The 27,450-nt window shown below is 54.7% G+C and overlaps 1 protein-coding gene across 1 annotated transcript; it reads left to right on the forward strand.

The window, feature by feature from the left end:
• Nucleotides 1-40: 40 nt before the first annotated feature.
• On the forward strand, nucleotides 41-22,134 carry GNAI2 (G protein subunit alpha i2). The gene is made up of 9 exons (XM_084752724.1): nucleotides 41-300; nucleotides 15,578-15,620; nucleotides 15,862-16,003; nucleotides 16,188-16,348; nucleotides 18,855-18,983; nucleotides 19,315-19,444; nucleotides 19,530-19,683; nucleotides 20,389-20,602; nucleotides 21,142-22,134. Exons 1-8 carry the CDS (start codon nucleotides 183-185, stop codon nucleotides 20,577-20,579), a joined length of 1,068 nt encoding a protein of 355 aa, XP_084608850.1. The 5' UTR covers nucleotides 41-182; the 3' UTR covers nucleotides 20,580-20,602; nucleotides 21,142-22,134.
• The last annotated feature ends 5,316 nt before the right edge of the window (nucleotides 22,135-27,450 follow it).

The raw sequence follows: 27,450 nt of genomic DNA on the forward strand, positions 1-27,450 counted from the left end.
CCCACCCCTGGCCCGCCCCGCCGTCGGTGCGCGGCCGCCGGGAAGGCGCCTCCCGCAGTCGCTCGGAACTGCGGACCTGAGAGCTTCCCGCAGAGGGCCGGCGGTGGGAGCGGAGTGGGTCGGGCGGGGCCGAGCCGGGCCGTGGGCCGTGTGGGGGCCAGGCCGGGCCGGCGGACGGCAGGATGGGCTGCACCGTGAGCGCCGAGGACAAGGCGGCAGCCGAGCGCTCTAAGATGATCGATAAGAACCTGCGGGAGGACGGCGAGAAGGCGGCGCGGGAGGTGAAGTTGCTTCTGCTAGGTGAGGCAGCGCCCGGTTCTGGGACCTTTGACTCTCAGCGTTAATTCCCAGGCTAGGACCCTGAACCACCCAGCCTGGTTTGGACCCTATACCTGCGCTTAAAAAAAAAAAAACCACTAAAAAAACCCTAGGACCCACCTTTTAAGATTGGGAACTCTGGATTAGTCTAGATTTATTATCCTAGTCCAGACTCTAGTTCAGACCCTCAACTCATTCCCGGTCCCAGACCCACCCCCCCCCCAAACCAGAAACCAAGCCCTGCATGACTAACCCCCCCCTTCCTATCCAGTCTCAGAGAACTTAGACCCTCTCGTGGGTCTCCACACTTTCTAAGGCTTTACTTAAACCTGCAGGACCCTACTGGTTCCGACCCTCAAGCCCCCACCTGTTCTGTTTCTGTTGGCGTGAGCATTCCTTGGGACCCCAGTGGAGCCTCAACCCACCTCCCTCTTTCTCCTGTCCTCAGACTGCGTTCCCCACCTGTGCACTCTGAGCCCTTCAGAGCCCCTCAAGTCCTCTGTAGCGTGAGTCCCTGTTAGAACCTCGACTCCAGCTCACCAGAGCTTTCTCTCTGCAGGGATCAACCCCCAAGTCATCTGCCCCGTCTTTTAAGTCTTATCTCACACTTGATTCTTCGCCCTCCTGCTCCATAGGCCAGGAGGAGGGGGAGCCAGGGGGCTGGAGTTGGCCTAGGCTGAGTCGGGCAGACCCGGTCCAAGAGGCTGCACTGAAGCCCTGCAAAAGTCACATCGGGGAAGAGGGGGGCCAGGCCTCAAGCATCTGTGGGAAGTTCCATTCCCTGGGAATGTGTGTCTCCTAGTTTCCAAGGCTTGCCTGGGCCAGGGCCAGGGGAGCCTGGGCAATGGGGGGGGGGAGCATGGAGGAGTTAGGGTTTGTAGCCACTTCCAAGGCCAGGGAAGATGGTGGCTGCCGGGATGGGGGGGAGGGGGGGAAGTGGAAGTAGTGAGACAACCGACATATTGCTGCCCTTGTGTGGCTGTGGAGATCTGCTGGCGGATGCTGGGGTTCTCATACCCAGGGCTGAAAGGCCTGGTTTATCTACTAGGGTACTGAGTGGACCTGTTGGTTCCCAAAGGAGCCCTGTGACACAGAGTAAGTGGTTAAGCTGAATGAGGGGGCTAGTAGGAATCAGCTGCCTGTAGCCCCGTGCGCCTTCAAGCATCCCAGCTAGGTTTTAGCAAAGGCAGTGGGCCTGATGGTTGTGTCCAATCTCTCAGAGGGAGTTAGAGTGGTTTCTTGTAGAAGACTAATTTGGGAAGATGGGGGTCCTCTGGTTTGTAGGGAGGAAGGCCATAGCAGTAGCAACAGCAGCAGCGGCGGCAGTAGCAGCAGCAGCGCAGCAGCGTAATCGGCTGGATAGTAAGTGGGGGGGTGTGGCCCCTCAGCCCCAGGGCCGCCTTGGGGCCTGCGAGCTATGAAAAGCCAGGCCTTAAAAAAAAAAATTTTTTTTTTGCCTCGGCCTGTGGCCGAGAAACAACATGTATGTCTTTATGGATCCATCTGTTGACTGTCCCGGCGGACCCGGCCTGGGGGCACAGCCCCGGAGGTTTCAAAATGGCATCCGTTCCACTGCTGCCGCGGGGAGGAAGAGAAGGGGCGGGAAGGGGCGGCGGCCCAGCCTCCTGGGCTGCTTTGCGTTGGGCGCTTGCCTCTTCCTGTCTCTGCTGCGAGTGCGGCAAGCAGTGAGTGGGTGTCGACGCGGCGGCGGAATGTCCGTTGCTGCTGGGCCCAGGGAGGGCACTTCCGGGACCGCTACGTCCCAGTGCCCAGCCTGCAGCCCCCCGTTAGCCTCTCCTAGGTTTATTGCAGTTAACTGTGGTAGCTAAGGATATGTGGGTCTGGACCAGAGAGCCAGGGAAGGGGGTTGCACAGGACTCCCGGGCCTGTTCTGTAACATAAGGCTTCCTCTAACCTGCCAGGCTTGGTCCTTGGAGCCCAGCTCAGCTTTTGGGCCGGGCTAGGAGGGACCTGGTACCCCTTTGTACGTTAGGCCGGCAGCAACCAGTGGTATAGGGTCTGGCTTAGCACTTTTCTCATGGAACGGGCCGGTCCCAGGATCCTGTCCCTCTAGCCTTTCCTTCCTCCAAAATGGAACTCCTGGCTTGTGTCACTGGAGTACCCACGGAAGACTTGGACCCCCGCGAAGGGTGTGCAGCCAAGGGCTGAGAGCTCTGCCTGAAATGGACAGCCCAGTCTTGGTGATTGGTCTGTCATTGCTCTCGGGGAAGGGGCCCCTGACTTGACGGATTCACTTACTTCCTCATGAAGGAATAAGGTGACAGTGTGATCCCAGCTGTAGCAGGTTCCGAATTCTGGGTGCCAGTTGTGCGTAGCAGGAGACTCTGTCCAGGCAACGGGGACTTAGCCTGGGCAAGTGCCAATCTTCCCTCCCAGCCAGAGCCACGCCTGCTGCCCCACCCGTACCCTGTCTCCCTGCGTACCCTGCCTCCCTGCCGGCAGTCGGGCACAGTCACTGTCACCAGGGCAGATGTGGTACACACCAGCCAGATAGTTTCCCCTGGCAGCTTGGTGTGGCAGATAGAGAAGCTGATACTATTTTCATTGCAGGGGACCCCCTACAGCTCCCCAGTTCAACCTGACTGACTCTCTAGGCCCAGATGGGGCTCTGGTGACACCAGCAGAAGCAGTGTCTGCTCAGAGTCTAGATGTCGCGGGACTTTGTGTCTTGTGTATGTGATTGGTCTCCAATGTTCTATTCTTGGGTCTCCTCCCTGAAGTCCCACCAAGGCTGATGCAGCACCTCTGCTCCCTGGCTTCCTGCTTTCCCCCACTAGAACACAGTTTTGGCCCTTGAGGCAGCAAGGCAAGGCTGAGTCCTTTGCATCATCCGTGTGTTGAGTGGAGGCTGTATTCGGTGAACTTCGTTTGGGGAATGTACTAAGTCACAGTTTGGCACACTGAGCAGGTGACAAGCGCTCAGTGGAAGACCAATGACCAAGATTGGGGGGAATGCTGAAAGAAAAGTTCTTGGGTCCTTCTTGGCCCCATCACGGGCTGTTTGGGGGGGGGACACCTCAGGGACAGACCCCTTCCTGTCCATTGCAGAGCTCCTGCTGCCCAGCCTGCAGCCTCTCTCAGGGCACAACACACAGTAGGGACAATTTGTGAGAGGGTGGCTTTACAGTCTCGCTTCACCTCTGTTTTGGGACGGCAGAACTTCAGCCAGTGACAGTTTAAACAGCCAGAGAGCTGTTAGCACAGCCTGAGAGCACCTGGGCTCAGCCCTGAGCAGTGTGCTGCTCAAAGCCAGGGCTGCAGTAATTTACAAAAGGGAAAGGGAGGGAGTTTTGTTGCCTGTGTCCTGTCTGGGTCTAGCAGAAGGCAAGGATACTGTATCTGTGTATATATTAAGTATGTGTGAAGCTCCTAAACATATCCCGGGACAGGCCACATCCCTTGGGGGTGGGAGAGAATACCTGAGAATGGGAGAATGAAATACAACCCTGGCGGAGCCCGCTGGGGGTGGGGGATGGGAGAGCTAGCCTGGGATCCTCGCTGGCTAGGCGCTGGGAGGAATCTAACGAAGGCGCTTCCTCGAGGAGTCCCCTAGGTGTCTTGGAAAATGAACACCATTGGCCCGTGAGCTGGTTCATCATTGGTCAGTGCCAGGCATTCGGGGCAAAGAGACCCAATTCACCAAGGGCACCGAGACTAGAGATGTGGCCTAGATTCCCAAGACTCTGCTGGATGTTTCCTGGCATGAGGCTGGAGGCTCACCCTGGCTGGACCACCCCCCCCCTCCGGGGGTCATGTAAATATAAGTAAGAATCCTAGGGCTGGAGAGATGGCTCAGTGGTTAAAAGCGCTGATTGTTCTTTCAGAAGACCCAGGTTCAATTCCCAGCACCCATAAGGTAGCTCACAACTGTCTATGACTCCAGCTGGGGGAGGGGAGGGCCTGCACATACATGCAGGCAAAACACTAATGCACATAAAACAAAACTTGGGGGGAAAAAAAGTTAGAATTCTGGTTCCACTTTCTGCACTGTTTAGAAACCTGCCTCAGGGGAAGCCTTGCCTAGAGAGCTGCAAGTCTTGTACAATTCAGGGCCGGTGGGTACAATGCACCAGAGCCTCGAGGTAAACAAACAGATAAGGGGTCCTCGGACAGAGCTGCCAGGGCACAGTATGGGGACCCTCCCGGGGAGTTCCCTTCCCGACCCCCAGGAAGCTCACAGCCAGTGGGAGGCCAAGGTTTGTAAAGAATAGAAGTGGGGTGGAGTGAGTGCGTGACTGGTCGTGGGATTTAAGGCCTAATCTCTGGGGGCCTAGCCTTGGGGGTGTGGCCCGGCTCTGCGAGCCAGGTGGGCTAGTGCACAGGCAGCCTCCCTCCCCCTGACTCACTTCACCCCTGCTGGAGCTCATTAACACTTGAATGGGGGGCTGGTCCGCTTGGGCCTCCAAGTCTCTTCCCACCCCTCCCCCCAGGCTGGGCCAGGCTTTGTCTGCCCAGGCGGGCCTGGCCGAGCTCCCACGCTAGGGAGGGGGGGAGGGAGGGGGGGGGTCCAAGGCATTTCTAACCTCCTGTCTACTTCTTAGCCTTGCCCGTCGCTGCAGTGCTGGTACAGCCAATGTGGAAAACTAAGCCGTGTGGCACGCTAGACAGGCATAGGAATCAGTAGAGACGAGGTATTTTAAGGGATGCTCCTCAACTGTGGAGTGAGGACAGTTGAGCCACGGGCATTCCTCCTGGGTGGACCCACTTTGAAGTGAGTCAAACAGGTGGTCAGTACTGAGAATGAGCTACTCCTGTGGCTGGAGGTGGCCAGCCAGCCGGCTGAGGGGCACAGGCTTCCACACAAGCCCTCACCTTCTGTTGTCTGTCGTCAGGGCCTTGGCTACCAGCGCATAGTCAAGGGCTCCTTTGGGTCTGTGAAAGCTTGTGGGTTGACCCCTGGGATCTGAGAAGGAAGGCGAGCATTTGTCTTATCAAGTGACAGCCGGAGGCAGGGCTGAGGTCGCAGTGGTCAGTCTCGTGAGGTCTGCAGGCCTCGCTGGTGGACGGGACTGGGTACTTGGGAGCACTCAGACCACTGGAAAGTATGCTGACCCTGTGTGTCTCCTGCCAGCCGTCTTTGTCCGTCACCGTGTCTCTGAGTCTCAGATTGTTCCTAAAAAGTCACTGGTTCATTTGGCAGGGAAATGATGGGAACGACATTGTTTACTCAAGAGCTTTCAGCCACTGAAGGACCAGGGCACACCATCACTACCACCAGCTGAGGGTGAGCGGTGCCACCTGGAGCCTAGGTGCCACTGCCTCCACTTGGCTCTATGCTGTGGCAGAGGAGTGGGCCAGTGGGATAAGGCGTAGGCTTGGCAGCCTTCTCAGCAGCTCTGTGGGTTCATTAAGAGAGGAAGGAACAGCCTGGCGTGGTGGCGCACACCTTTAATCCCAGCACTCAGGAGGCAGAGGCAGGTGGATCTCCTTGAGTTCTAGACCAGCCTTGTCTACAAAGTGAGTCCAGGACAGCTAAGGCTATACAGAGAGACCCTGTCTTCGAAAAACCAAAAGGGGGAGGGGAAGGGTCTGTAGGTTGTTGTTAGCCTCAGGGATCATATCTAAGACTGTTCTTCTGGGTGCCCTGGTGTGAACAAAGGATTGGACCATTTAGTGTGCCCTGGCTACCTACCTGACACTCTCAGGAAGCGCCCCCCCCCTCAGCTACAGGTGCAGGGTGGGGCCTCTCCATCTGGCCACACCCGGTCTTTTGCCTAGAGCTCTTGTTCTTACTAAACCCGACCCCACCCTCACCCCGTTGGTGTTTCACGGGGCCTGAGCCACTCTCTGTGGTTTGGGAAGAATAATCTTCCAGGGCTGACTGAGCAATGATTGCTGGGCTGTCCTTCAGGGTTGGCCTTCAGAATTAGCGTACAAGGCCCTGAGAGAGTGCCAGGCCAGTTTTGAGTAAAAGTGTGGGGTCATCAAAGGCTTGGTGGGGAGAAGGTGTCTTTGAACCTTGGAGGATGCTGCCCCCGCCCTAGCTGCTTCAGAGGGGAGCAAAAAGGATGCTGGTTGGTGGCAGTACCTACTGCGCCTGTGGAGGAGCTGGGGACAAGAAATCCGTGTGGCTGGGCCTCTCAGGGAAATGGTGTCCACATCAGAGAAAAAGGAGGAAGCAGCCGGGAGAGGAGGGGCCCAAAAGAGGAAGAGGCCGGAGGGCTGCTTGGTGCTGGCGCAGAAGTGTGGCTCCTCAGTCACCTAGGCCTTTGCCAGCCAGAGGGCCCAGAAGATTCGCACCTGCCCAGACTCACCTGGGAGCCTCTGCAGGCCTCCAGCACTCCCTGTCACTGGGGTAGGGCCCATCCAGGTGGTAGCCTTGTCCTTGCCCTGTCCTAGCAATGGCTGGGGCCAGGATGTCAGAGGCGGTGCTTCTGAGGATTCTAGGTCCCTCCCTCCTTTGGCCACAGGAAGTGGTGGTTGGGAGAGGGACACCAGGCGGAGGTCCAGCAGGAAGGCGGAAAGCTTCTCGTAGATTCCCGAGCGGCCATTGCCCTCCAAGCAGGAAGGCCAGCCCCAGGCAGAGATGAATGCCTGGAAGTGGAGCAGTGGGCCCCGTGTTAGCTCACTCTGGGTTTCCCCTGCCTGGGGTTTGATGAGGGGTCTTCAGCCCAGCCTAAGGTTTCTACATCCCTACTTGCTGACCCTGGGCTGGGTGCCTTCATGGTGCCTCAGTTTCCCTTCTGTTCATAACAGCAGATGCCTCTGATTGAACCTTGGCCATGGCTATCAGATATGGCTTTAGACCCTCAGTCTCTTTAATCTTCTCAGGCTGAGACGGGCATTATACCAGTGCGCTTTCCACCAATGGAGAAACTGAGGACATCAAGCAGAGATGACAGGATCGTGCACCTATCAGCCATTGTGCCAGGATTGGTGTTACGGTGACAGGCTGATGCTGGTGCACCTGTTACAGACGCCCATGGGCTCTGAGTGCTTGGGGGACTTGTCTTGAGGAGTCTCTTCTGTTTGGTTTGGTTTTTCGGAGACAGGGTTTCTGTTAGGATTCTGCCTAGCAACCTATGATGTCATTGCCTACCTGCCCCTAGGCTTGGCCCCTGTCCAGGAATATATAAAAGGACAAACCCACCTACCTCTCTCTCTCCTGCTCTTTCTTCCTCTGTCTCTTGTCTCTCTCTGGGGTGCCCTCCCCCCCTTTCTCCCTATGCTCATATAATAAACTCCATATCAGATCTGTTGCCTGACATTTTATTTTTTAATCATTATAGTTTCTCTGTGTATCCCTGGCTGTCCTAGAATTTCCTCTGTAGACAAGGCTGGCCTTGAGCTCAGAAGTCCGCCTGCCTCTGCCTCCCAAGTGCTGGGATTAAAAGCGTGCTCCACCAGCACCTGGCACCTTTCAGAGTCTTAAATCCTCTTTTGCCCTGAACCATGACTCTGGTTCAGCCTTTCTGCTGTCCCAACAGAAACCTGCCGGCTGGCATGCTTACTTCTACAGGTGGCCTCCTGACTGAGTTCCCACCTTTCCTCTCAGCCCCTGCTCCTTACAATACTCATGTCATACTCTGCAACTTAGTACGTGCCTTGCCCTGTTGTGCCTCTTCCTCCCCGAACCTCCAGTCTGAAGGAAACGGAGGACCAGAGGAATGGTGAAAGGCACTGTGTATAGTTTGGGCTGGTACCCTCTGGTGGGGATTGGCCAGACAGGTGGAAAGGCAGAATGTTCCTTCTGGGCTCCTCCTTCCGGGCTCAACGGTGGCTGAATGTGGCTGCTGTGTGGGCTGGGAGCAATGCTTCTTGACCCCCAGATCTCGGGCCTGTGGCAGGGTGGGGGCTTATCTTTCCCTTGGGAGTTTCCGAGGGAGACTACTGTGTTGTCAGAACAGGCCTTCTTGCCTAGGAGGCTGTGCCGAAAGCATGGCCTTATCACCCAGGCCTGGGTACAGAAGGACCCAGTCTTCACATTCCTCATTGTGTGATCTCAGGCAGTTGCTGCCTTTGTACTCAGTACGGGACTCACAGTACAGGACAACTGCTGGCTTGGGGTTCCTGAAAACCAGAGGAAAGCTGCTCTGGGCAGGCCTCCCCAGTTTGGCATATTCCCATGAGGGGATACATTTCACATATGGGGACACTGAGGCCCAGGCTGCAGGCGTCTCACTTAGGGTCTGCACAGTAACTCAGAAGAGGCCGCTATTGTTCAGGCTCTTGAAAAACAGCTAAAGTGGGGCGGTGGTGGAGCATGCCTTTAATCCCAGCACTCTAATCCCAGCACTCGGGAGGCAGAGGCAGGTGGATCCGCTGTGAGTTCGAGGCCAGCCTTGTCTACAAAGCAAGTCCAAGACAGTCAAGGCTACACAGAGAGACCCTGTCTCTAAGAACCGAAAGAAAAAAGAAAAAAAAAGAAAAACAGCTAAAGGAATCTTTTCGAAAAAGCTTCTAGGAAGAGGAATGTACCAACAACCTGGGGCTTGTTCAGCGCAGGCTCTCGCAGGAGGCCTGGGCTGGCTGGTGTGTGCTGGGGCATCTGGTGGAGGGTGGGCCACAGTCTTTAGTGGAACTATTGCAGGATCCTTCCAAACCCCACCTCCCTGTCATCTCCCCCCACCCCCAACACCACCCCCAGTGTTAGACGGCGCTGAGCCTCCTTGGAGGGCTTAGGCGGGGGTCAAAGAACAGCACCTGGAGGAAGGAAGGGAGGCCTGGGGTGGAGCTCAGAGGCCTTTGTCTGGCGGGGCCCTCCCCCCCCTCCTCTCTTCCCTTCTGTTTCCATTGTTCCTGTGTTTTCAGACTCTGACGCTGGCTGGGGGCTTCCCTGGGAGGAGGTTGTAGCCGAGGGTCTTGGCACCTCCCCCAGCCACCCCTAGCTGGGAAGGCTGCTTTGCTGAAACAAAACATTCTCCATGCTGCCCAGCCCCCACCTCCTCTGCTTTGTCTGGCCGCTGGGCTCCCCCTGGTGGTAGCTGAGCCCGAGACCCTGGGCTGTGGCCAGGGAGGTGCTAGGATTCAGTATAGCCGAGGCCTCGCAGCACTGAAGATGTGGCCCCTCCCGGAGCTGGGCTACATTCGGGGTGGGCATCTCACGGCTCACACCCATCTCCACTGTGCCGCAGTGGGATTGTGGCAGAGTGGGTGTGCCTGGTGCTGCGGCTTTGAGCTGGGCTGCTGCCCAAGCCTACCCTGTGGTCCCAGCTGCTCTTGAGAATCTCTGCCTTCAGGCTGCCACGTCAGCCGCCTATTCTCCTTAGCCCATGAATTCCAGGGGAGCCCACTAGCTCAGTAAGTTGCCTGCAGGGGCGCCTTTTCTCAGCCTTCTGAGTGTGTGGAGTCAGGGGACAGTGTCAGCTGGGAGGCTTCTGCACAAGAAGAAGGCACTAGTGATGGAAAAGTCCTGGTGTGTGGAAGACAAGTGACGGGTTCAGAGCAAACCACCAGCAGCAGGAGCAGTTGCACTGTGTCTGCAGGGCACCCTCCCTGCTCTGTATTAGCCTGTTAACTGCTCAGTTTTAGGTGACGTAGCTGTAGTGCTCCACTCGGTGCCTTGCTGTGACATGACCAGAGCAGCCGGTCCTTGTGCACTGTAGGAAGCGATGTTTGGGGAAATGTGTGCTCTTCCAACAAGTAGGAAAATAGTTCCTTCCTTCTGGGAAGGATCTCACTATGTAGCTAAGGCTCACCTTGAACTCAACATCCCCCTGCCTCAGGCCTCTGGGTGCTGAGATTATAGACATGTGCCACCATGCCCAGACACTAGTAACACTTTTTCTAAAAGTAGTTTTTGAAGAATTTTAAAGAATTCATTTTTAAAAAAGATTTATTTATTTAATATAGAGTGTTCTGCCTGCATGTAACATCTGCAGGCCAGAATTGGGCATCAGATTTCATTATAGATGGTTGTGAGCCATCATGTGGTTGCTGGGAATTGAACTCAGGACCTTTGGAAGAGCAGGCAGTGCTCTTAATCTCTGAGCCATCTCTCCAGCCCCCGAAGAATGCATTTTTAAAAAGATGTACACCTGTCTACCTGCATGTACACTTGCAGGCCAGAAGAGGGCATCAGATCACTTTATAGATGGTCATGAGCCACCATGTGGTTGCTGGGAATTGAACTCAAGACCTCCGGAAGAGCAGACAGTGCTCTGAGCCATCTCTCCAGCCCCCACAATGCATTTTAAAGAGCTTTTAAAATTATTATTATGTATACAGTGCTCTGCCTGCATGTACACCTGCAGGCCAGAAGAGGGCATCAGATCTCATTATAGATGGTTGGGAGCCAACATGTGGTTGCTGGGAATTGAACTCAGGACCTCTGGAAGGACAGGTGGTGCTCTTAACCTCTGAGCCATCTCTCCAGCCACTATACAATGCATTTAAAAAATATTATTACTTTTATTTTAAGTGTATGATGTTTGCCTGCATGTTTGTCTGTGTAGGATATACTTGCCTGCTACCTCAGAGGCCAGAAGAGAGTGCCAGATCTCTCAGAACTGTGGTTACAGATGGTTGTGAGCGCCGTGTGAGCGCTGAAAGGGCAGCGCTCTTAACTGCTGAGCCTCCAACCCCGCCGCGGTAATAACTTCTTTGTGCACACTAGCCTTAGGTGAGAGGCTTGGGGAGGAGCTTTGCATTGAGTTCTCAGCCCTCTCCTGTTAGAAGAGAATGCACTGTTCCGCTTCGCAGGTGAGGCCTGAAGGAGCTGGAGCTAAGGGAAAGCCCAGGAAGGACCAGTGTAGGCAGCAGAGTTGTGGCACATCGAGACAGACAGACAGACAGACAGACACACACACACACACACATTAAAGGACACAGAAAGGACAACTAAACCTAATGTGGGAGGTGGAGGGCCCGAGATGGACATGCCCATCTGTGGTGAGGCTTTGCGGGTCGGTGAGGTGCTGCTGTCTTCCTCCCAGTCGTTCTCTCCCCAGGAGCTCAGTGCTGCCATGTAGAAGCAGATGTTCCATGCAGAGCAGCCTCTGAGATCGCTGCCCTCCTGCGGTGGGCCCCACAGCTGCGGAGGTGTTTTCTTTGGTGGGAGGAGGTGTAGCCCAGCGGGAATGTCAAGGCCACCCCCTGGGAAGCTCTGTGCATCCCCACTGGCCTCATCCAGCTGGGGATGGAGCACCTGGTGGGGACAGGAGAGGCTGACTGCCGCTGCTCTCTGGCTGGAAAGCTGAGTGAACTCCAGGCCGGATGGTAGGAGTCATGGAAAGGAGTGACAGTGACTCTCGCTGTGGCCTCAGAGCTCGCGGCTTGCGGCCTGCCTGAGCACCATGGACTTCACCGCACACCTTTCACTGGCTGTCCTGCTTCCAACTTCTTCCCGGACTCTGTCCTGGTGTCTCCCTACTTCCTGCTTGGTTGCCAACTGCGCCCCTTGCCCTGCCTGTCACTACTTCCTGCCTGAGTCACAGCTGCTACAATGACAAAGGGACCTCCCTCAGTCTCAGGGATGGAAGCTCCACGACGTTTTGTCCAGCTGGCAGGAGGGGCTGTGTCGGCAGTTACCCCCGCTAGATACTAACTCAGAACTTGAGAGGCCTGAGGGGTTAGGGAAGTGTGGGGAGGTTCATCTTCAGCTGGCGGAGGCAAGAAGCATCTGGACCTGGCTCCTGGCTTGGCTTGCTCAGGTGTGGCCCCCTTGGTGTCTGCCAGCTTTGCTAGGGAAATCCAGTGCAGGCACTGGGCGGGGTCATGGGTAGTCCACAACACCTCTGGAAAGAATGGGCCATGGATTAGGTGCCACCTACAATGGTCAGTAGAGGACCAGTGTCTCACAGGGCCAGGACTTCCAAAGTTGTGTAAGGAGACAACCTTCATTGAGGGTTCCTGTGCCCTGGACATCTGCCACCACAGAGGCCAGAAGAATGTCCTCCAGTTCAGTCCATATCTCTGTCTTACCTCAGTTTTCACCTCTTTAGCCTCTGCTCCCTGAATGAGGCCTCAGTCCTGGCTGAGACTGGCTCTTGCTCTGCTCCCAGATGGATCCCCTTCCTTCTGCCCTGTGGAAGCAACTGGGACGGCTAGCTAGGTGACCACTCCACCCTTTTCTCTCTAGGCAGAGACTCAAGTCCTGTGAGCCTAGTATTCGTGGCTGGGTGCTATGGGCAGGCTTTACGGGCCGTCGGAACACCCCCTCTGGACTTGTAGGATGTGAAGGAACGGTCCGTCCACTGCTGTGAACAGCCCTGTCTGGTGGGATGACCATAGCTCACACACCCAGGCAGTTCACCAAACCTGGTGTCCCTAGTGCCCAGGGCTAAAGCCAGAGAAAACATTATCCCAGAGAAGCCGGCCTAAGGCCTGAAGGTTCGTGCCGTAGCGGTTCCTACCTCATCCTGAGAAGCAGGCTTGGGACAGCTGGAAAGCCCAGTGACTATAGGTACTTGGCAACATTTGTAAAAACTTAGACCTTTGAACTCAGAGCAGCAGGTAGACTGGGGGTGTCCCCGGACCTACTCTTGTGAGGGTCACAGCTGTGCCTCAGTTTCCCCAATAAGATAGGGGATTGGGTATCGTAAACTGAGACTTGATGAGGTCCACCAGCCTATCCTGCTTCTACCAGTTTGGTGCCTGGTGCTTGAGCACCTCAGAGACTGGGCTGGGGAGAACACAGCGACACGCACAGGCAGGGACGATGTCTAGGAGAAGCCACGTGCGGAGCAAGGTGGGGTACCCACAGATGGGACCAGCTCTCTATAGCACGCGCCTGCTCTCTTACAGCTGGAGGCGAGACTAGAACCTCCCTCAGGTTTGCTGTGAAGGTGGAGGTACCTAGTGAGTGCAGGAGGTGGGTGTGGTAGAGTGTCTCCTAGGGTGCATGAAGCCCTGGCTCAGGTGAACCCAGCAGGAAAAGGTGCTTCCTGCTCTTCCAGATGACCCAAGTTCAGTTCCCAGCACCCACAGCAAGTGGCTGACAGCCGTCTCTCACTCCTGCGCCAAGGGATATGATGCCTTCTTCGGGTCTCATGGGTACCTGCATGCATGTACACACTCCACTCCACCTCACAAATATATACACATAATTAAGAAGACAAAAATAAAGCCGGGTGTGGTGGCACACACCTTTAATCCCAGCAGTTGGGAGGCAGAGGCAGGTGGATCACTTTGAGTTTGAGGCCAGCCTGGTTTACACAGTGAGTCCAGGACAGCCAAGCCTAACACAGAGAGACCCTGTGTCAAAAAAACAAAAAAGGAAAATAAAATTTTAAAACAAAACCAGAAAAAAATGGGCGGTGATGGTGCTCGCCACCAGGACAGCTTGAGTTTGACCTCTGGGCTCCATGTAGAAAGCGGAGGAAAGAACCAACTGCTGCAGGATGAATGCACTCATACAAACATGTGCGTGCACACATTGGCTCATGTTTCAGAGTATTTATTTCTCTTGTAGAGGACCCAGAATTTGGGGTGGCTCATAACCGTTTTTAGCTCCAGCTTCAGATGATCTGATACCCTCTTCTGGAAGCTTCTGTGGGTACCTGCACTGACATCCATATATTTATACTTATACACATAATTTGAAATAAACGGAAGACTGGAGCAGTGACTCAGCAGGTGAAAGCACTAGTTCCAACAAATCCACCAGCCTTTTCTGCCTCTGACATCAGGCATACATGTCATGTGCACATACATGCAAACAGGCTTTTCTGCCTCTATGACACCAGGCACAAATGTGTGTTTGAGTGTTTGCTTATGTGTGTGGGTGCCCACAGAGGCCAGAAGAATGCATCAAAGCCCCTGCAACCATGTGACATACAGTTATGAGCCATCATATGGGTGCTGGGAACAAAACCTAGGTCCTTTGCAAGAATAGTGAGTCTCTTAACCACTGAGTCATCTCTCTAGCCCAAAATAAAATCTTGTAAATAGGTGTGGTGTGGCACACGCCTTTAATCCCAGCACTTAGGAGGTGGAGGCAGGCAGATCAATGTGAGTTCAAGGCCAGCCTGATCTACAAAGCCAAGTCCAGGATAGCCAAGGCTACACAGAGAAACCTGTCTCAAAAAACCAAAGAAAAAAGAAAAATAAAAACTCTTGTAAACACTGTAACAAAGGACTGGGTATGGGGTGCATGCCTCCAAACCTAGCATTTAAGAAGCAGAAGTAGGCATGTCTATGAGTTTGAAGATAGCCTTGACTACATAGTGAGACCCTGCCTTAAAATTACAATGATGGAAAAAGAACTGGCCATATTGATCCACAATTGTAATTCCAGGCAGTATGATCAGAAATTTAAGGTCATCTTTGGCTTCGTGGCAAGTTTGAAGCCAACCTGGTCTACATGAAACTCTGTCACAAAAACAAAACAGACAAAACAAAACACAATAGGTGTAAACCATTACCTGGCACGCAGTGGGTGCTTTGCGATCACTATTACTGATGGTGTTATTGTTAGTGTGTTATTCCCATTATAAGTTGACTATCCCCCAAGGGAGCCCAGTGGGAAGGACTGAGTTCCCACGTTAGACCTCTCCATAGATCTTGCTGCTAACCCTGTGAGCTGCCTGGAGAGACAGACCCGGGCTACACTGTGAACAGAACACGGGGCAGGGTTACAGGAAAGGGAACGGTACAAGCAGGTAGCAAGAGGCAGGCAGTACCTGCCATGGACAGGAAGGAGTGAACCTGGGCAAAGGACAGGGCCTCATCTTGGCATTGTGGTGCCATCTTGAATCCTGGCTGCGTGATCCTGCAGCAGGAATGTACCCGTCTGAACTTCAGCGTCCTGTGTAAAATGAGAGCAGAAAAGATATTTGCTTAGCAGAGTTGCTGTGGCAAACATGGGGGAGACGAACAAACCTCAGAAGTAGTAGTCATGGAGAAATGAGGACAGGGCCTCTGCCAGGCCAGAGAGGCTTGAGTCAGAACTTGTGTACATGTGAGAGGGAGGGAGAGTCTGTGAGTTTCTGTTTTCCATCTGTTTAGGACAGAGCCGGTCCAGAGAGCAGAAGGCCGGGCCTTGGGCCGTAGCCAAAGGACAGGAATGTGACTTTGTGACCCTTGTAGGTTGCTTAGCAGCTAAATCTCAGGGTTTGGGAAAAGGAGGGGTTCCTGCCGGTTTGCAATATGCAGAGTACCTTCCAGCCAGCGCTGCCTGAGGTGCACACGCGTTTCCTTAGCCACCTGGGCCCCCCCGCCAGCCACACCTCTGCCTCACTTTGTCACTAATGTGTAGATGGTAAGAAGTAACTTCAGGGCTAATGGCAGCTAGGCTGTTTGCCTGCCTGCCCTGAGGAGGCACTGGGACTCTTCCTGACTTCTGTTCCCTCTGTTCCAGGTGCCGGGGAGTCTGGGAAGAGCACCATCGTCAAGCAGATGAAGTAAGTGGTGTGCCTTAGTCCCCCAGCCTGGATCATTATCCTCCTCTGAGCCTGTGCTGTCTCCCCTGCTTGGTCTCCACTTGTCCCAGAATGCCTCATGGCCACGTATATCAATATGCCTCCATGGGCCCAGGGCTGCTCCCCGTCTTTGGAGCAGATCCATGCAGTCGCCAACAGTCCCAGGCGGCCATGTGTTTTCTCGTGGATTGTGGACCATAACCCGTGACCTCTTGTTTATCAGGATCATCCATGAAGATGGCTACTCAGAGGAAGAGTGCCGGCAGTACCGGGCGGTGGTCTACAGCAACACCATCCAGTCCATCATGGCCATAGTCAAGGCCATGGGCAACCTGCAGATTGACTTTGCCGACCCCCAGCGTGCAGTATGTGCACTTCCCCCACCCCCTCTCTCCTCTGCCTGTCTCCCAGAAGCCTTCAGGGCAAGTCTTGTCCTAGGGAACTTGAGAGGACCCCAGCCTAGGCCCCGTTCTGGAATGTTCCCTTCCCCCTGACAGTCAGAGACAGGATCTATTCCTTTACCTGTCTGCCCTCCATTTCTGTGCCCAGGATGATGCCAGACAGCTGTTTGCACTGTCCTGTGCTGCTGAGGAACAAGGCATGCTTCCTGAAGACCTGTCCGGTGTCATCCGGAGGCTCTGGGCTGACCATGGTGTGCAAGCCTGCTTTGGCCGCTCACGGGAGTACCAGCTTAATGACTCAGCCGCTTAGTGAGTACTGCAGGGACCGGGTGTGGTAAGCGGCTCCTGGGTCCTGAAGCTGAGGAGCGTCCGTTGGGGCTCTGGGGTAGCCTGGAGGAACAACAGGCACGGTGGCTTTCAGGCTACTTTAGGCTTATCTGTCTTTACAACAATTGTTCTGAAGAACATTCGAGGCCACCTGCTCTGTGCAAAGCGTCAGGGACACAGTGATGAGTGCAGAAGACAGGTCCTTAAGCAGTGACAGCTGAAGGTGTCAGCACAGAGGGGGGTCAGCCTCAACAGAACTGTGAGCCAGAGGTTGGGAAAAGGGGGTGGGAAAGGTTTGAGGCAGGGGCATGGCACATGTAAACTCTGGACTGTCACTGAGGACACAGGAGGAGGACAGGGCTGTCTTTGAGGGTGTCAGATACGGGCATAAGCTGGAGCCTCGACCTTGCTTCTGATTTTTTGTGGAGCCAAGCCAAGCCCAGGACACAGCTGGAGAATAACAGTGTCCCAGGAACCCCAGAGGCACAGCAGGCTCGGATCGTTGCAGCCAGAACCCAGCTCTTGAGTCTCCTGCAGTCCAGCCGTAGGTCAGGATTGGGGCAGGGTGCTGAGAGGAGCTGGGAGGCAGCTAAGACATCAGAACTTCATAAGCACTGGACAGTGTCCCCAGAGAAATGCTAGCTGACCTCTCCCTCCCCCTGCCTCAGCTAGCCAGCCAGCCCCCTCCCCCACCCTACTGCCCATCCACTCCTGAGCCCACTCAGCAAGGCTAGAGCTCACAGGAGTAGGTGGGAGAGGATCGGCCTGATCGGGATTCCCAGGTCCTGCTTCGGTCACGTGAACAGGCTCCCTCTGTCCTCCTTGCATGGCCTAACTGCCCTTGTGTCATCCCCATCCCCCTAGTAGTTTCGGGATCATAGCCAAATCTGTAGAGGCCTCCGGGCTTCGGCACTGCCCCGCCCTGAAATCACGGGCTTAGCCACCGGCTGAGCTTGTGGGTTATAGAGGCAGGGAGGGGTGAACCCTAATGGTTGACAGTCAGAACTACTCCAGTGTCCCCAATACTCAAGGAGAGTAGGAAGGATGGAGCCAACTCCCGGGCCACTTCCCATGTCCCCTGTTTTCCTGTGTCCTTACTCCCCAGACATTAAACTTCTAGTGCATGCCCAGCATTGCTTTAGGGGTTAGGGTCCGGTGGTCACCGCAGGCAGGTCCTGCTCTACCAGAGTGCTTTTTGCCTTGACAGGATCATCTAGAGGGGTGTGGGGTGGAGGAGTACCAGGATGCGGGGGTGCACTAAGCTTCACCGCAGTCCAGTAAGACCACAGTAGAGCAGAGGGTCCCTAGGGGAGCCCACCTGTTGAGAAGGGGGACATGAGTGTGGAATCCACCGTGGGGCTTCCAGGCTAGGGGCTCCATCCGCAGGGGGTGGGACGTGGTATGCAGGTCACGGCGGGTGCGTCACGCTCCTCCGGGGCCCTTCCTGTTATTCTGTTCTATCCCTGCTTCTCTGAGATCATTTCCCTTTGGCCTGGTTTAGCTGGCTGCTGGCCGCAGCACCCCTGCCCCAAGAACACAAGACCAATAGAGGGCAGCCACCGCAAGGCCTGGATCCAGCCTGAAGGCACAGCAGAGAGATTGAGGCAGAGAGCTGGGCCCTGGACCCCGCCCTAGAGGCGTTAATACTAATTAAAGGCCCTTGTGACGAAGAAGAGCCCAGGGACCTCTGCCGAGCAGGTGTCTGTGCTCCCACCTCAGCTCAAATTGTATTGAGTGTGAGAGGCCAAGGACCCACTGGGCCTGGCAGGCCCCAACATGTTTAGTCCCATATGAAAGGGCCACACCAGGCTGCTCTGCAGTGGGTACCTTAATTATACTGATTAGCATCTCAAGTCTCTCCCTGAAGGACCCATGGGCCCCTTCCACTTTCTGTCTGTAGTTCCAATATTCTGACTCTTGATGGATGCAGGTCAAGTTGAGGCTATAGCCCTTCACCCCGTCCATCCTATAGGTGGGAAAGAAGGGGGCTGAGCCCCTGTTTCTGTTTCCTTAATGATTGCAAAGCAGGCAGGGGTTAAAGAAGGTAAGGACGACAGGCATGGCAGTGTGCCCCTGTGACCACAGATGGCAGCACTCGGGGCTGAGGCAGGGAGGGTTGTGGGTTTGAGACTAGACTGGACTACATAATCCAGACCCTGCTAGGAGTAAAAGGGGGAAGGAGGAGGAGGAGAGAAGAGAGAAACGGAGCCGGGTGTGGTGGCGCACGCCTTTAATCTCAGCACTCAGGAGGCAAGGTGGGCGAATCGCTGTGAGTTCGAGGCCAGCCTGGTCTACAAAGTGAGTCCAGGATGGCCAAGGTTAACACAGAGAGACCCTGTCTCAAAAAACCAAGAGAGAGAGAGAGAGAGAGAGAGAGAGAGAGAGAGAGAGAGAGAGAGAGAGAGAGAGAGAGAGAGGCGGGATCCTGTCTGAGGTCCAGGTCAGGATGCTCCTTTGGGCCTGCCTTAGCCCTCCTCCCTCTCTGCAGCTACCTGAACGACCTGGAGCGCATCGCACAAAGTGACTACATCCCTACACAGCAGGATGTGCTGCGGACCCGGGTGAAAACCACAGGCATCGTGGAAACACACTTCACCTTCAAGGACTTACACTTCAAGTGAGTGGCTGTGTGGACAGGGTTATGGGCAATACCTGCTGGCCGCCCAAGTCCCCAGTCCCGCTGAGGGTCCTCACATTGCGTCACCAAGTTTATCAGTGGTGACCTCCTGCCTATAGCCTCTCCTGCCTCTGTCTCATGTGACTCCAACCTGTCCCATTGACCCAGACTCAAAACTGGGAGTGCGGTGAGTCAGGGTGGTTAATTCCACGGTGGCAGCTGTCGCACTTTGGCCAGGTGTCTGTCCTCAGCCTGCCAGCCTGTGAAATGCAAGGACGCCCCTCTCGGGCCCTGCTCCCGGGAGCTAAGTTGATCCAATATCCGTCCACAGGATGTTCGATGTGGGTGGTCAGCGATCCGAGCGGAAGAAGTGGATCCACTGCTTTGAGGGTGTCACAGCCATCATCTTCTGTGTCGCCCTGAGTGCCTATGATTTGGTGCTGGCTGAAGACGAGGAGATGGTAAGACAGCAAGAAAGCACTGGGGGCGGGGGCGGGGCCTGGGAGGCGTCATTGGGGGCCAACAGCGACTCTGCCCTCTCCTTAGAACCGCATGCACGAGAGCATGAAGCTGTTCGACAGCATCTGCAACAACAAGTGGTTCACAGACACCTCCATCATCCTCTTCCTCAACAAGAAGGACCTGTTCGAAGAGAAGATCTCACAGAGCCCCCTGACTATCTGTTTCCCTGAGTACACAGGTGGGGCCCTGGGAAGACTATCTCAGGGGTGTTAGCCGTCCCAACAGGCACCACTGGGGACCTGGTGGCTCATGGGTGCCCCCATCTGGACAGAAGGAGAAACACAGGACATACGGTACCTTGCTTACACAGGAGGCTTGGTACCACATGTGGGCCTCTACTCTTGAGCACGTGCACATGGGAAACATCTTTTTGCTTGATTGGTTGTGTTTTGTTTTGTTTTAAAGATTTATTTAATTATCATGTATAGAGTGTTCTGCCTGCATATATGCCTGCACACCAGAAGAGGGCACCAGATCTCATTACAGATAGTCATGAGCCACCATGTAGATGCTGGGAATAGATCTCAGGACCTTTGGAAGACGAGCCAGTGCTTTTAACCTCTGAGCCATCTCTCCAGCCCTTGTTTGTTTTTTGAGACAGGATTTCTCTGTGGAGTCCTGGCTGTCCTGGACTCGCTTTGTAGACCAGAGTGGCCTTGAATGCACAGCCATCCATCTGCCTCTGCCTCATCCATCTGCCTCTGCCTCCCGAGTGCTGGGATTGCAGGCGTGTGCCACCTCGCCAGCCTGGGAAACATCCTTCATACAGCACATGCACTTACACGTGAACATGATGTGCACATTTAACATGCTTGTCTATCATAAGCACAGATCCTTGCTGTACAGCCTTCAATATACAGAGGTCTCCGTTTGTCTTCCTTAGGGGCCAACAAGTATGATGAGGCAGCCAGCTACATCCAGAGCAAGTTTGAGGACCTGAATAAACGCAAAGACACCAAGGAGATATATACGCACTTCACGTGCGCCACTGACACCAAGAACGTGCAGTTTGTGTTTGATGCCGTCACTGACGTCATCATCAAGAACAACCTGAAGGACTGTGGCCTCTTCTGAGGGGCAGCGGGCCTGGCATGACGGTGAGTCAGAAGGAGGCAAGGCACGGTGCTGGGAAGCAAACATACTGAGACCCTTGAGCAGAGAGGGCATGGGGCTGGGGGCCCAGGGGAAGCCCTTTGGGAGCATTCAGCCTGGGAGAGAAAGGGTGGGTAGGGCAAGGGAGGGCAGAGAAGGACCTGGATCTCCCCTGGCAGAACTAAAGAACTACTCCGTGTTCTTCGGAAGAAACTGCCTACCCGTCCCCAAGTCACGTTAGCCTAGTCTAGATGCAGAAAGAGACCGGACCACCCCACTGCTCCACAGCTTTACACTTCTTAGACATCTGTCTCTCAGACCTGAGAAGCCGAGGCCCAGGCCAGCCCCACTGGCCCTGGTGTATATGCAGTGACCGCCAGTGTCACTGATACACCCTGTAACCCAGCAACAGAAGCTGGCCCCTGGGCACAGCTGTGTCCCTGGTAACAAGCAGGTGGGGGTGGGGGGGGGAAGAAGGTCATTGTCTAGAGAGAGGCAAGAAAAGCCTCATGTAACCCAGGCTGTATCTGTCCTCCACCTCCAGGGCCACCGCCGACTCTGCTCCCTACTACCCCTGAGGAAGATGGGGGCAAGAAGACCATGCTCCCTGCCTGTTGTCCCCCCTGTCCCCCAGCTGCTTCTCCCACCTTTTCTCTCTGTGTCAGCTCCCCTGCCTCCTCCCCCGGCTCTAGACTTGGGGGGCGGGGTTGCCACAGGCCTCCCTGTTTGAAGCCCACCTTTGTCTGAGGTTGGGCGTGGCCATGGTACACCATTCCTGGTTTTCTAATCGTTGTGTTGTTCTGGGGTGAGGGGGGCGGGGAGCGCATGCAGAGTTTCCCAAGGCCTGTGTCTGGAGGGGTCTCCACTTCTCCAGCCTAGACCCCTGGCTTTGTCCAACACCAGCCCTGACCCAAGTCCAAATGTTTACAGGGAGCCTCCCGCCTACCCCACCCTCTGCCGCTCGGAGGCCCCAAAGGAAAAAGCACAAGAATCGTGAGTGACACCGCCATTCCTGGGGACGCATAGTCCACCTGCTTACTCTCGTAGCTTTAAAGAGAGAAAGAAAGAAGGAGAAAGAAAAAAGAAAGTAACGGGAAAAAAGAAGAAAACCGCAAACCTAGAAAACTTTTTAGAGAAACCTATTTAAAGCTGTCAGGTCCTGACCAGCATCCCCCCCGCCCTGCCCAGCCCCTTCTCCAGCGACTCTGTGCCTTCAGTGTGTCTGCGTGTTTACACCTGTCCCCCTTCGGGCGGCCCCCTGCCCTGCCCTCCACGGAATTGGATTCCAAGGGCTGTTCCAGACAACTGCCAATGTCACTGAGGGCCCTGCCCTGAAGCCCTGGGCCCAGGCTCCATTAACCTAAATGTAGCTCCTTAGCGCTAATCTAGGAACCGCCGCTGCCTGCTGAGGGGCCAGGCCCCTCGTGCCCTCGCCCCAGGCCCGGGTCCTTCAGCGTTGAACACTTCCTTGCTTTTTTCACATGTTTTATGGAATTGTTCACATGATTTGAAATAATAAAATGTAGAAAGAAAACAAGAGCTGCTGCGTGTTCTTTTTTCCCCCCTGGGAACTTGAGTGAGAGGGTGGCTTACACCCCAGGGACTTGCCCGGGATGAGGCCTTGCGCATTCAGGCTTTCTAGGCAGAGCTCACCTCTAATTCTCTGAGCTTTAGTTTGTCCTCTGGGCTGGTCAGCTGACATGTTAGAGGCTATGCAGCCTTTTCCTAGCTTTGCAGTCTGGGGTCTGGGGTCTGGGGCAGCCTTCGCTCCTGTGGAACCTTGGGAGTTCTGGAGGGTTCTTGCAAGTTGGGTGTAGCAGAGGTACCTGGCCAGTCATAGGGTTGGATGGTTGGTAGGTTGTTCCGAGACAGGGTTCCTCTGCAGAGCCCTGGCTGTCCTGTACTCGCTCTGTAGACCAGGCTGGCCTTGAATTCACAGAGCTCCTCCTCCTCTGCCTCCCGAGTGCTGGGATTAAAAGCGTGTGCATGGCTCTGGCCAGTCTTTAATGCAAAAGATAATGACTTTTGACCTATTGGCACAGAAACCCAAAGACAGTTTAAGGGGTTTAAGTCACACAGACAAGTGGGCTGTACCTCTTGACTTGACCAAGGCTCAGAAGCTAGGAATGGTGGCACATGCTTCTAATTCTAGCCCACAGGAGGCTGAGGCAGGAGGTTGACCAAGAGTTCCAGACCAGCCCAGGCTACATACTCAAAACCCAAATCACCTTCAGGGATCAGGGAACGTTGTAAAAGCAGGACAAACAAAACAAGGATTGCAAAAAGGTAGCATGTTGTAGAGCAATTTTCCAGGCTGTGTGGGCCGGGTCAACGGCCTGTCGCGGGAGGAGGAGGTGGCTCATCAGGCCCCAACTGACTGGTTGATGGAGGAAAGGAGAGACATTTTCTTCAGTGTTGTAGCCCCTGGTAAGGTAGACAGGCTGGCCTCGAACTCACAGTGATCCACCTGCCTCTGCCTCTCGAGTGCTGGGATTATAGGCGTTCGCCACCACGCCCGGCTCCAAAAGTGCATTTTATACTCATTGAAACGTCACAATGAAACGCGTTATTGTGCATAATTAACATATTCTAATAACGATTTTTTAAAAAGTGCCAGAATATCACATCGCCGAATCAGAGGGTTGGGGACAGGCTGTCACGGCAGGGTTCATGGGGGTCCTGTCACTGGCCGCACTGGAAGGTTGAAGTGGAAGACAGAAAGCTAAGGGAAATGCTGGGTGCCTGTGGAATGGGCGTGGGCAGAGTACGGAGCTAAACTCCTGGGTTTTCTTCTAGAAACAGCAGGGGCAGCCGCGGGGTGATCCTGCTCCCCGGAGGACTAGGCTAAAGACCGGCCCCAACTGGGCTGAGCTCTGAGGTCTCTGCCGTCGGCCGCCAGGGGGCGCCACAGCCCGTTTTCTCCGCTGCTGATCTGGTCACGCAGGCTGACGTCACCGGGTCCCGTGGAGGACGCTGGACACAAAAGCAGCTTTGTGTGGCACTGGAGGCTCCGCGCCCGCCTGCAGCCTGACAAAGCGGCTGGGTCTTGGGGCGGGCGGGGGTCGGCGCCGCGGAGGCGGGGGGAGGGAGGGATTGGACCTGGGACCTGGGACTTCGCCTCCTTACACCTGTCAGTGGCGACAGGCCACCGGGCCTCTGAGGCTGGCAGGAGATGAAAGGTTGTGGCGGCGGGTCGGAAGGAGCGCCTGCTTCCCTAGGCTTCTGCCCCGCCCCAGTTCCTCAGGCCATTCCGGCTACCTCTGCCACCGGGTACGATTGACAAGAACGGGATCCTGCGCCATCCCCCCAAATCCCTGCCTTTCCTTAAAGGCTCAGGCCTGAACCCCGAAGTGCGCAGGCGGACTGGAGCTATTCCAGGGCCACCATACCCGCCCAGCAGGAAGCAAGCACCGGAGATGGTTCCTTCCTTCTGTCCTGAGGGGAACCCCGGCACAGAGGGCCATTGAGCGACCGGCATTGTCTGCCTGATGCACCCGGTGCCTCCCTGCCTGGGTGGGCCATCTAGGACGCTGCCCTGGATCCCCTGGGTCTCACTTGGCATTGGGTCTGGGTGTGGTTTTGGCAAGCAGGGCTTACCCGGGTACAGACAGTTAGGCCCCCACCTGCCCTTGGCCCTTCCTACTCTAGCTCTGAGTTGGAGGGCATAAGGCTTCATTGTCCCAAGACCGGAGGGGGTGGCTTCTCAATTCAGCCTTTCTTTGGCTGGTGGGAAATTCCCAGCCATGGGTGGGGGGTGGGGTGGGGGTGAGGGGTAAAGAGGAGGCAAGAAAGACCAACCAGGTATCCTGAACCCTAACTAGAGGTACCCAGTGAGGTAGGCATCTCCTGCCGCTTGGAGCTGTACTTGGCTGAGCCCCAGCAGTTCCTCCTCCTTTCTTGGGAAACAGCTGAGTGAGGGAAAGAGAAATTGAGCTCTTTCTCTAGAACTCTCCCAGTGTCCACACCCATGGGCAGCTGCACTATGAGGCCCAAGACCCTTAGCGGGAAATGCAGAGTCAAGTAGGGACCCGAGCTTCTGTTTTCAGTGTAGGATGGGTGGGCAGTCCCACGGCCTGTGAGGAATATACCGCCAGGCTGGTCTGTCTCCAAGAGAGCCTGGCTCACTTGAAATAGTTGCCAGAGCTACTGATGTGGTTGGTGGCGGCCTTGGTATTTTTAACCTATTTGTAGGGCAGCTGAACAGCTGGGAAGAGAAGGAGGAACAGCCCCTAAGAGTCAGAGGCCTAAAGAAGGGAGCAGAGCAAATGGAACACTGTGGGGAGGAGGCAGGCCCAGCAGGCAGGTGGAGACAGCCGCTGCCGCCTGTGAAGAACGGGAAAAGGCCCCTTCCTTGGATTATAGCTAGGGCTTTGAGACTACAGGAACTGCTCAGTCCTGATGGAAGCTCTCATCATGTTTCAAAGCAGACCTAAAACTGGGCATGGTGGCGTATGCCTTTAATCCCAGCACTCAGGAGGCAGAGGCAGGTGGACCACTGTGAGTTCGAGGCCAGCATGGTCTACAAAGCAAGTCCAGAACTGCCAAGGCTAACACAGAGAGACCCTGTCTCGAAAAACAGGGGGTGGGGGTGGGGTGGGGGTGGGGTGGGGGAGCAGACCTAACACATTTTTGTGTTAACATCTTATTTGTGTATATATGATAGTGGTGTGTAAGTACGTTGTGCTTGTGTGTGTCACAACATGCGTGTAGAGGTCAGAGGACAATGTGTGGGATTCAGTTCTCTCCTTTAGCCATGTATGTTCCGGGACTGAACTCCAAACTATCAGGTCTAGTGGCGAGCACCCTTCCTGCTGAGCTATCTCAACAGCCCCAGAGCCCTAACTTCTGATGTCCCTCAAGAATCATCACATACGCCGGGGGTGGGTGGGTGGCGCACGCCTTTAATCCCAGCACTTGGGAGGCAGAGGCAGACGGATCGCTGTGAGTTCGAGGCCAGCCTGGTCTACAAAGTGAGTCCAAGACAGCCAAGGCTACACAGAGAAACCCTGTCTCGAAAAAACAAAACAAAAACAAACAAAAAACAAAACAAAGCAAAACAAAAGAATCATCACATATGTACTCTTAGACCAAGATGGCCAAGCACAGCAGCCCTGCCTTCAGCCGCCTGGCTAGTGGCAAGGCCAGCCAGGATCGCAGTGTCCTTGGGAGATAGGAAGAGATGGCAATAAGACGACAGTGTGTTCAGCCATGCAGTGGTGACACCCGCCTTTAATTTCAGCACTCTGGAGGCAAAAGAAGAGGGGATCTCTGAGTTCAATCCTGGAGCTGGACGTGGTGGCGCACGCCTGTAATCCCAGCACTCAGGGAGGCAGAGGCAGGTAGATCTCTGTGAGTTCGAGGCCAGCCTGGTCTACAAAACGAGTCCAGGACAGCCAAGGCTACACAGAGAAACCCTGGCTTGCGGGGTGGGGGTGGGGGTAAAGACAACAGTTTCTCCTGGTTGAGTTCTATGTTTGAACCCATCACCAAACACTGACCTATGAAGGAGAGGATGAACCTGTTTTTTATGATCCCAAGTGTGGGATCAGAACGGTCTTGTGGGAGAACAGGTGAGGTTAATCCACTAGAAGACCAACCACCTCATGCGGGAGCTTGATTGTTGCCAGCTGAAAAGATCCCGTGACCAGACTCTGGGAGGAGATATATAAAGGAGCCCAGAACTGGAGGCGGGGATTTTTGGAGACTTTGGATAGTTTTGGCTGTTCATCACTGCACTATGAAACGCTGCTAGAGAGAACCGCTCGAGGGAAGGTTTCGGGGCTCTGGATCCTACTGAGGTTCTGGGTTCTGGTTACTCCAGGTTCCAGCAGAAGAAATCCTGCTGATTACACCAGGAGAATCGCTCCTCTGAACTGGTATCCTTACTGGTATCTTTTCTTATTGGATTGGTTAGTAGGATTATAAGTGACGTACACTCAGTTAGTTAATAAGTTGTAATAAAATATATTGGTTAAAAAAATTGAGCCTACAGACCTACATCCCCAAAGGAGATTGTCGTAGGAGCTTTATCACTGCCATGTGGCTCTATACCTCCCCAACTCCACTGCAATCACAATAGAAGGCAGCCCCCCCCCCATTGTGTGCTCAGAGTCATGGCCTCCAGCCCGTTGGGGTGTGTAGACAGCCGTGTGACAGCAAGGGTATACATGCCGGCCAGCCATTCAGCCTCAGCCACACAGTGAGGTGTGTCAGGACTCAAGGGAGACAGGTGACAACCAACGGCTCCTAACTTTTTGTCTTAACTCCTCACTATTAATGGAGAGGCAACCTTGCAGGCAGTCTTGCCTGGGAGGAAAATGATCATTTGGCATCATCTCCCATACCTGCTTTCTGGTGTCGTCAGGGTTATGGGGAGTCCGCTTTGGGAGCAGCAGAGTGAAAGAGAGACTTGAGATGTGTCTTCCCCGTTAACTCCTGAGCCATGGTGACCCAGCAAACCTAGAAAAGTGGAAGGGTTTTCTACAAGCATGCTCCAGAGTCTAAGAGTCCCCAGGCAATGATGGTGTCCCTGCTTCTACCTCACAGTGGAGAACCTAAGGTCTGGTCCTGAGGTTTGAACCTGGTGCAACTGGAATCTTCCACAGAAGAAGAACATGATAGCTGAGGTGGCTAGACACTAAAGGGTTCCGGGCACAGCCCAGTCCAGCTGATTTAAAAAAAAAAAAAAAGATGTGTATATTTATTACTATGTATACAGTGCTCTACCTGCATGTACTCCTACAGGTCAGAAGAGGGCATCAGATCACATTATAGATGGTTGTGAGCCACCATGTGGTTGCTGGGAATTGAATTCAGGACCTCTGGAAGAGCAGTCAGTGCTCTTAACCTGAGC

The sequence above is a fragment of the Acomys minous genome (genome assembly GCF_964271855.1).
Source record: "Acomys minous genome assembly, chromosome: 13".
NCBI lineage: Eukaryota > Metazoa > Chordata > Mammalia > Rodentia > Muridae > Acomys > Acomys minous.

Bases quoted from the DNA above. Each gene is read 5' to 3' on its own strand.
- GNAI2 (XM_084752724.1), top strand. From the start codon at position 183: ATGGGCTGCACCGTGAGCGCCGAGGACAAGGCGGCAGCCGAGCGCTCT. The intron at 15,621-15,861 runs GTAAGTGGTGTG...CTTGTTTATCAG, and splicing joins ACCATCGTCAAGCAGATGAA to GATCATCCATGAAGATGGCT. The intron at 19,684-20,388 runs GTGGGGCCCTGG...TGTCTTCCTTAG, and splicing joins CTGTTTCCCTGAGTACACAG to GGGCCAACAAGTATGATGAG.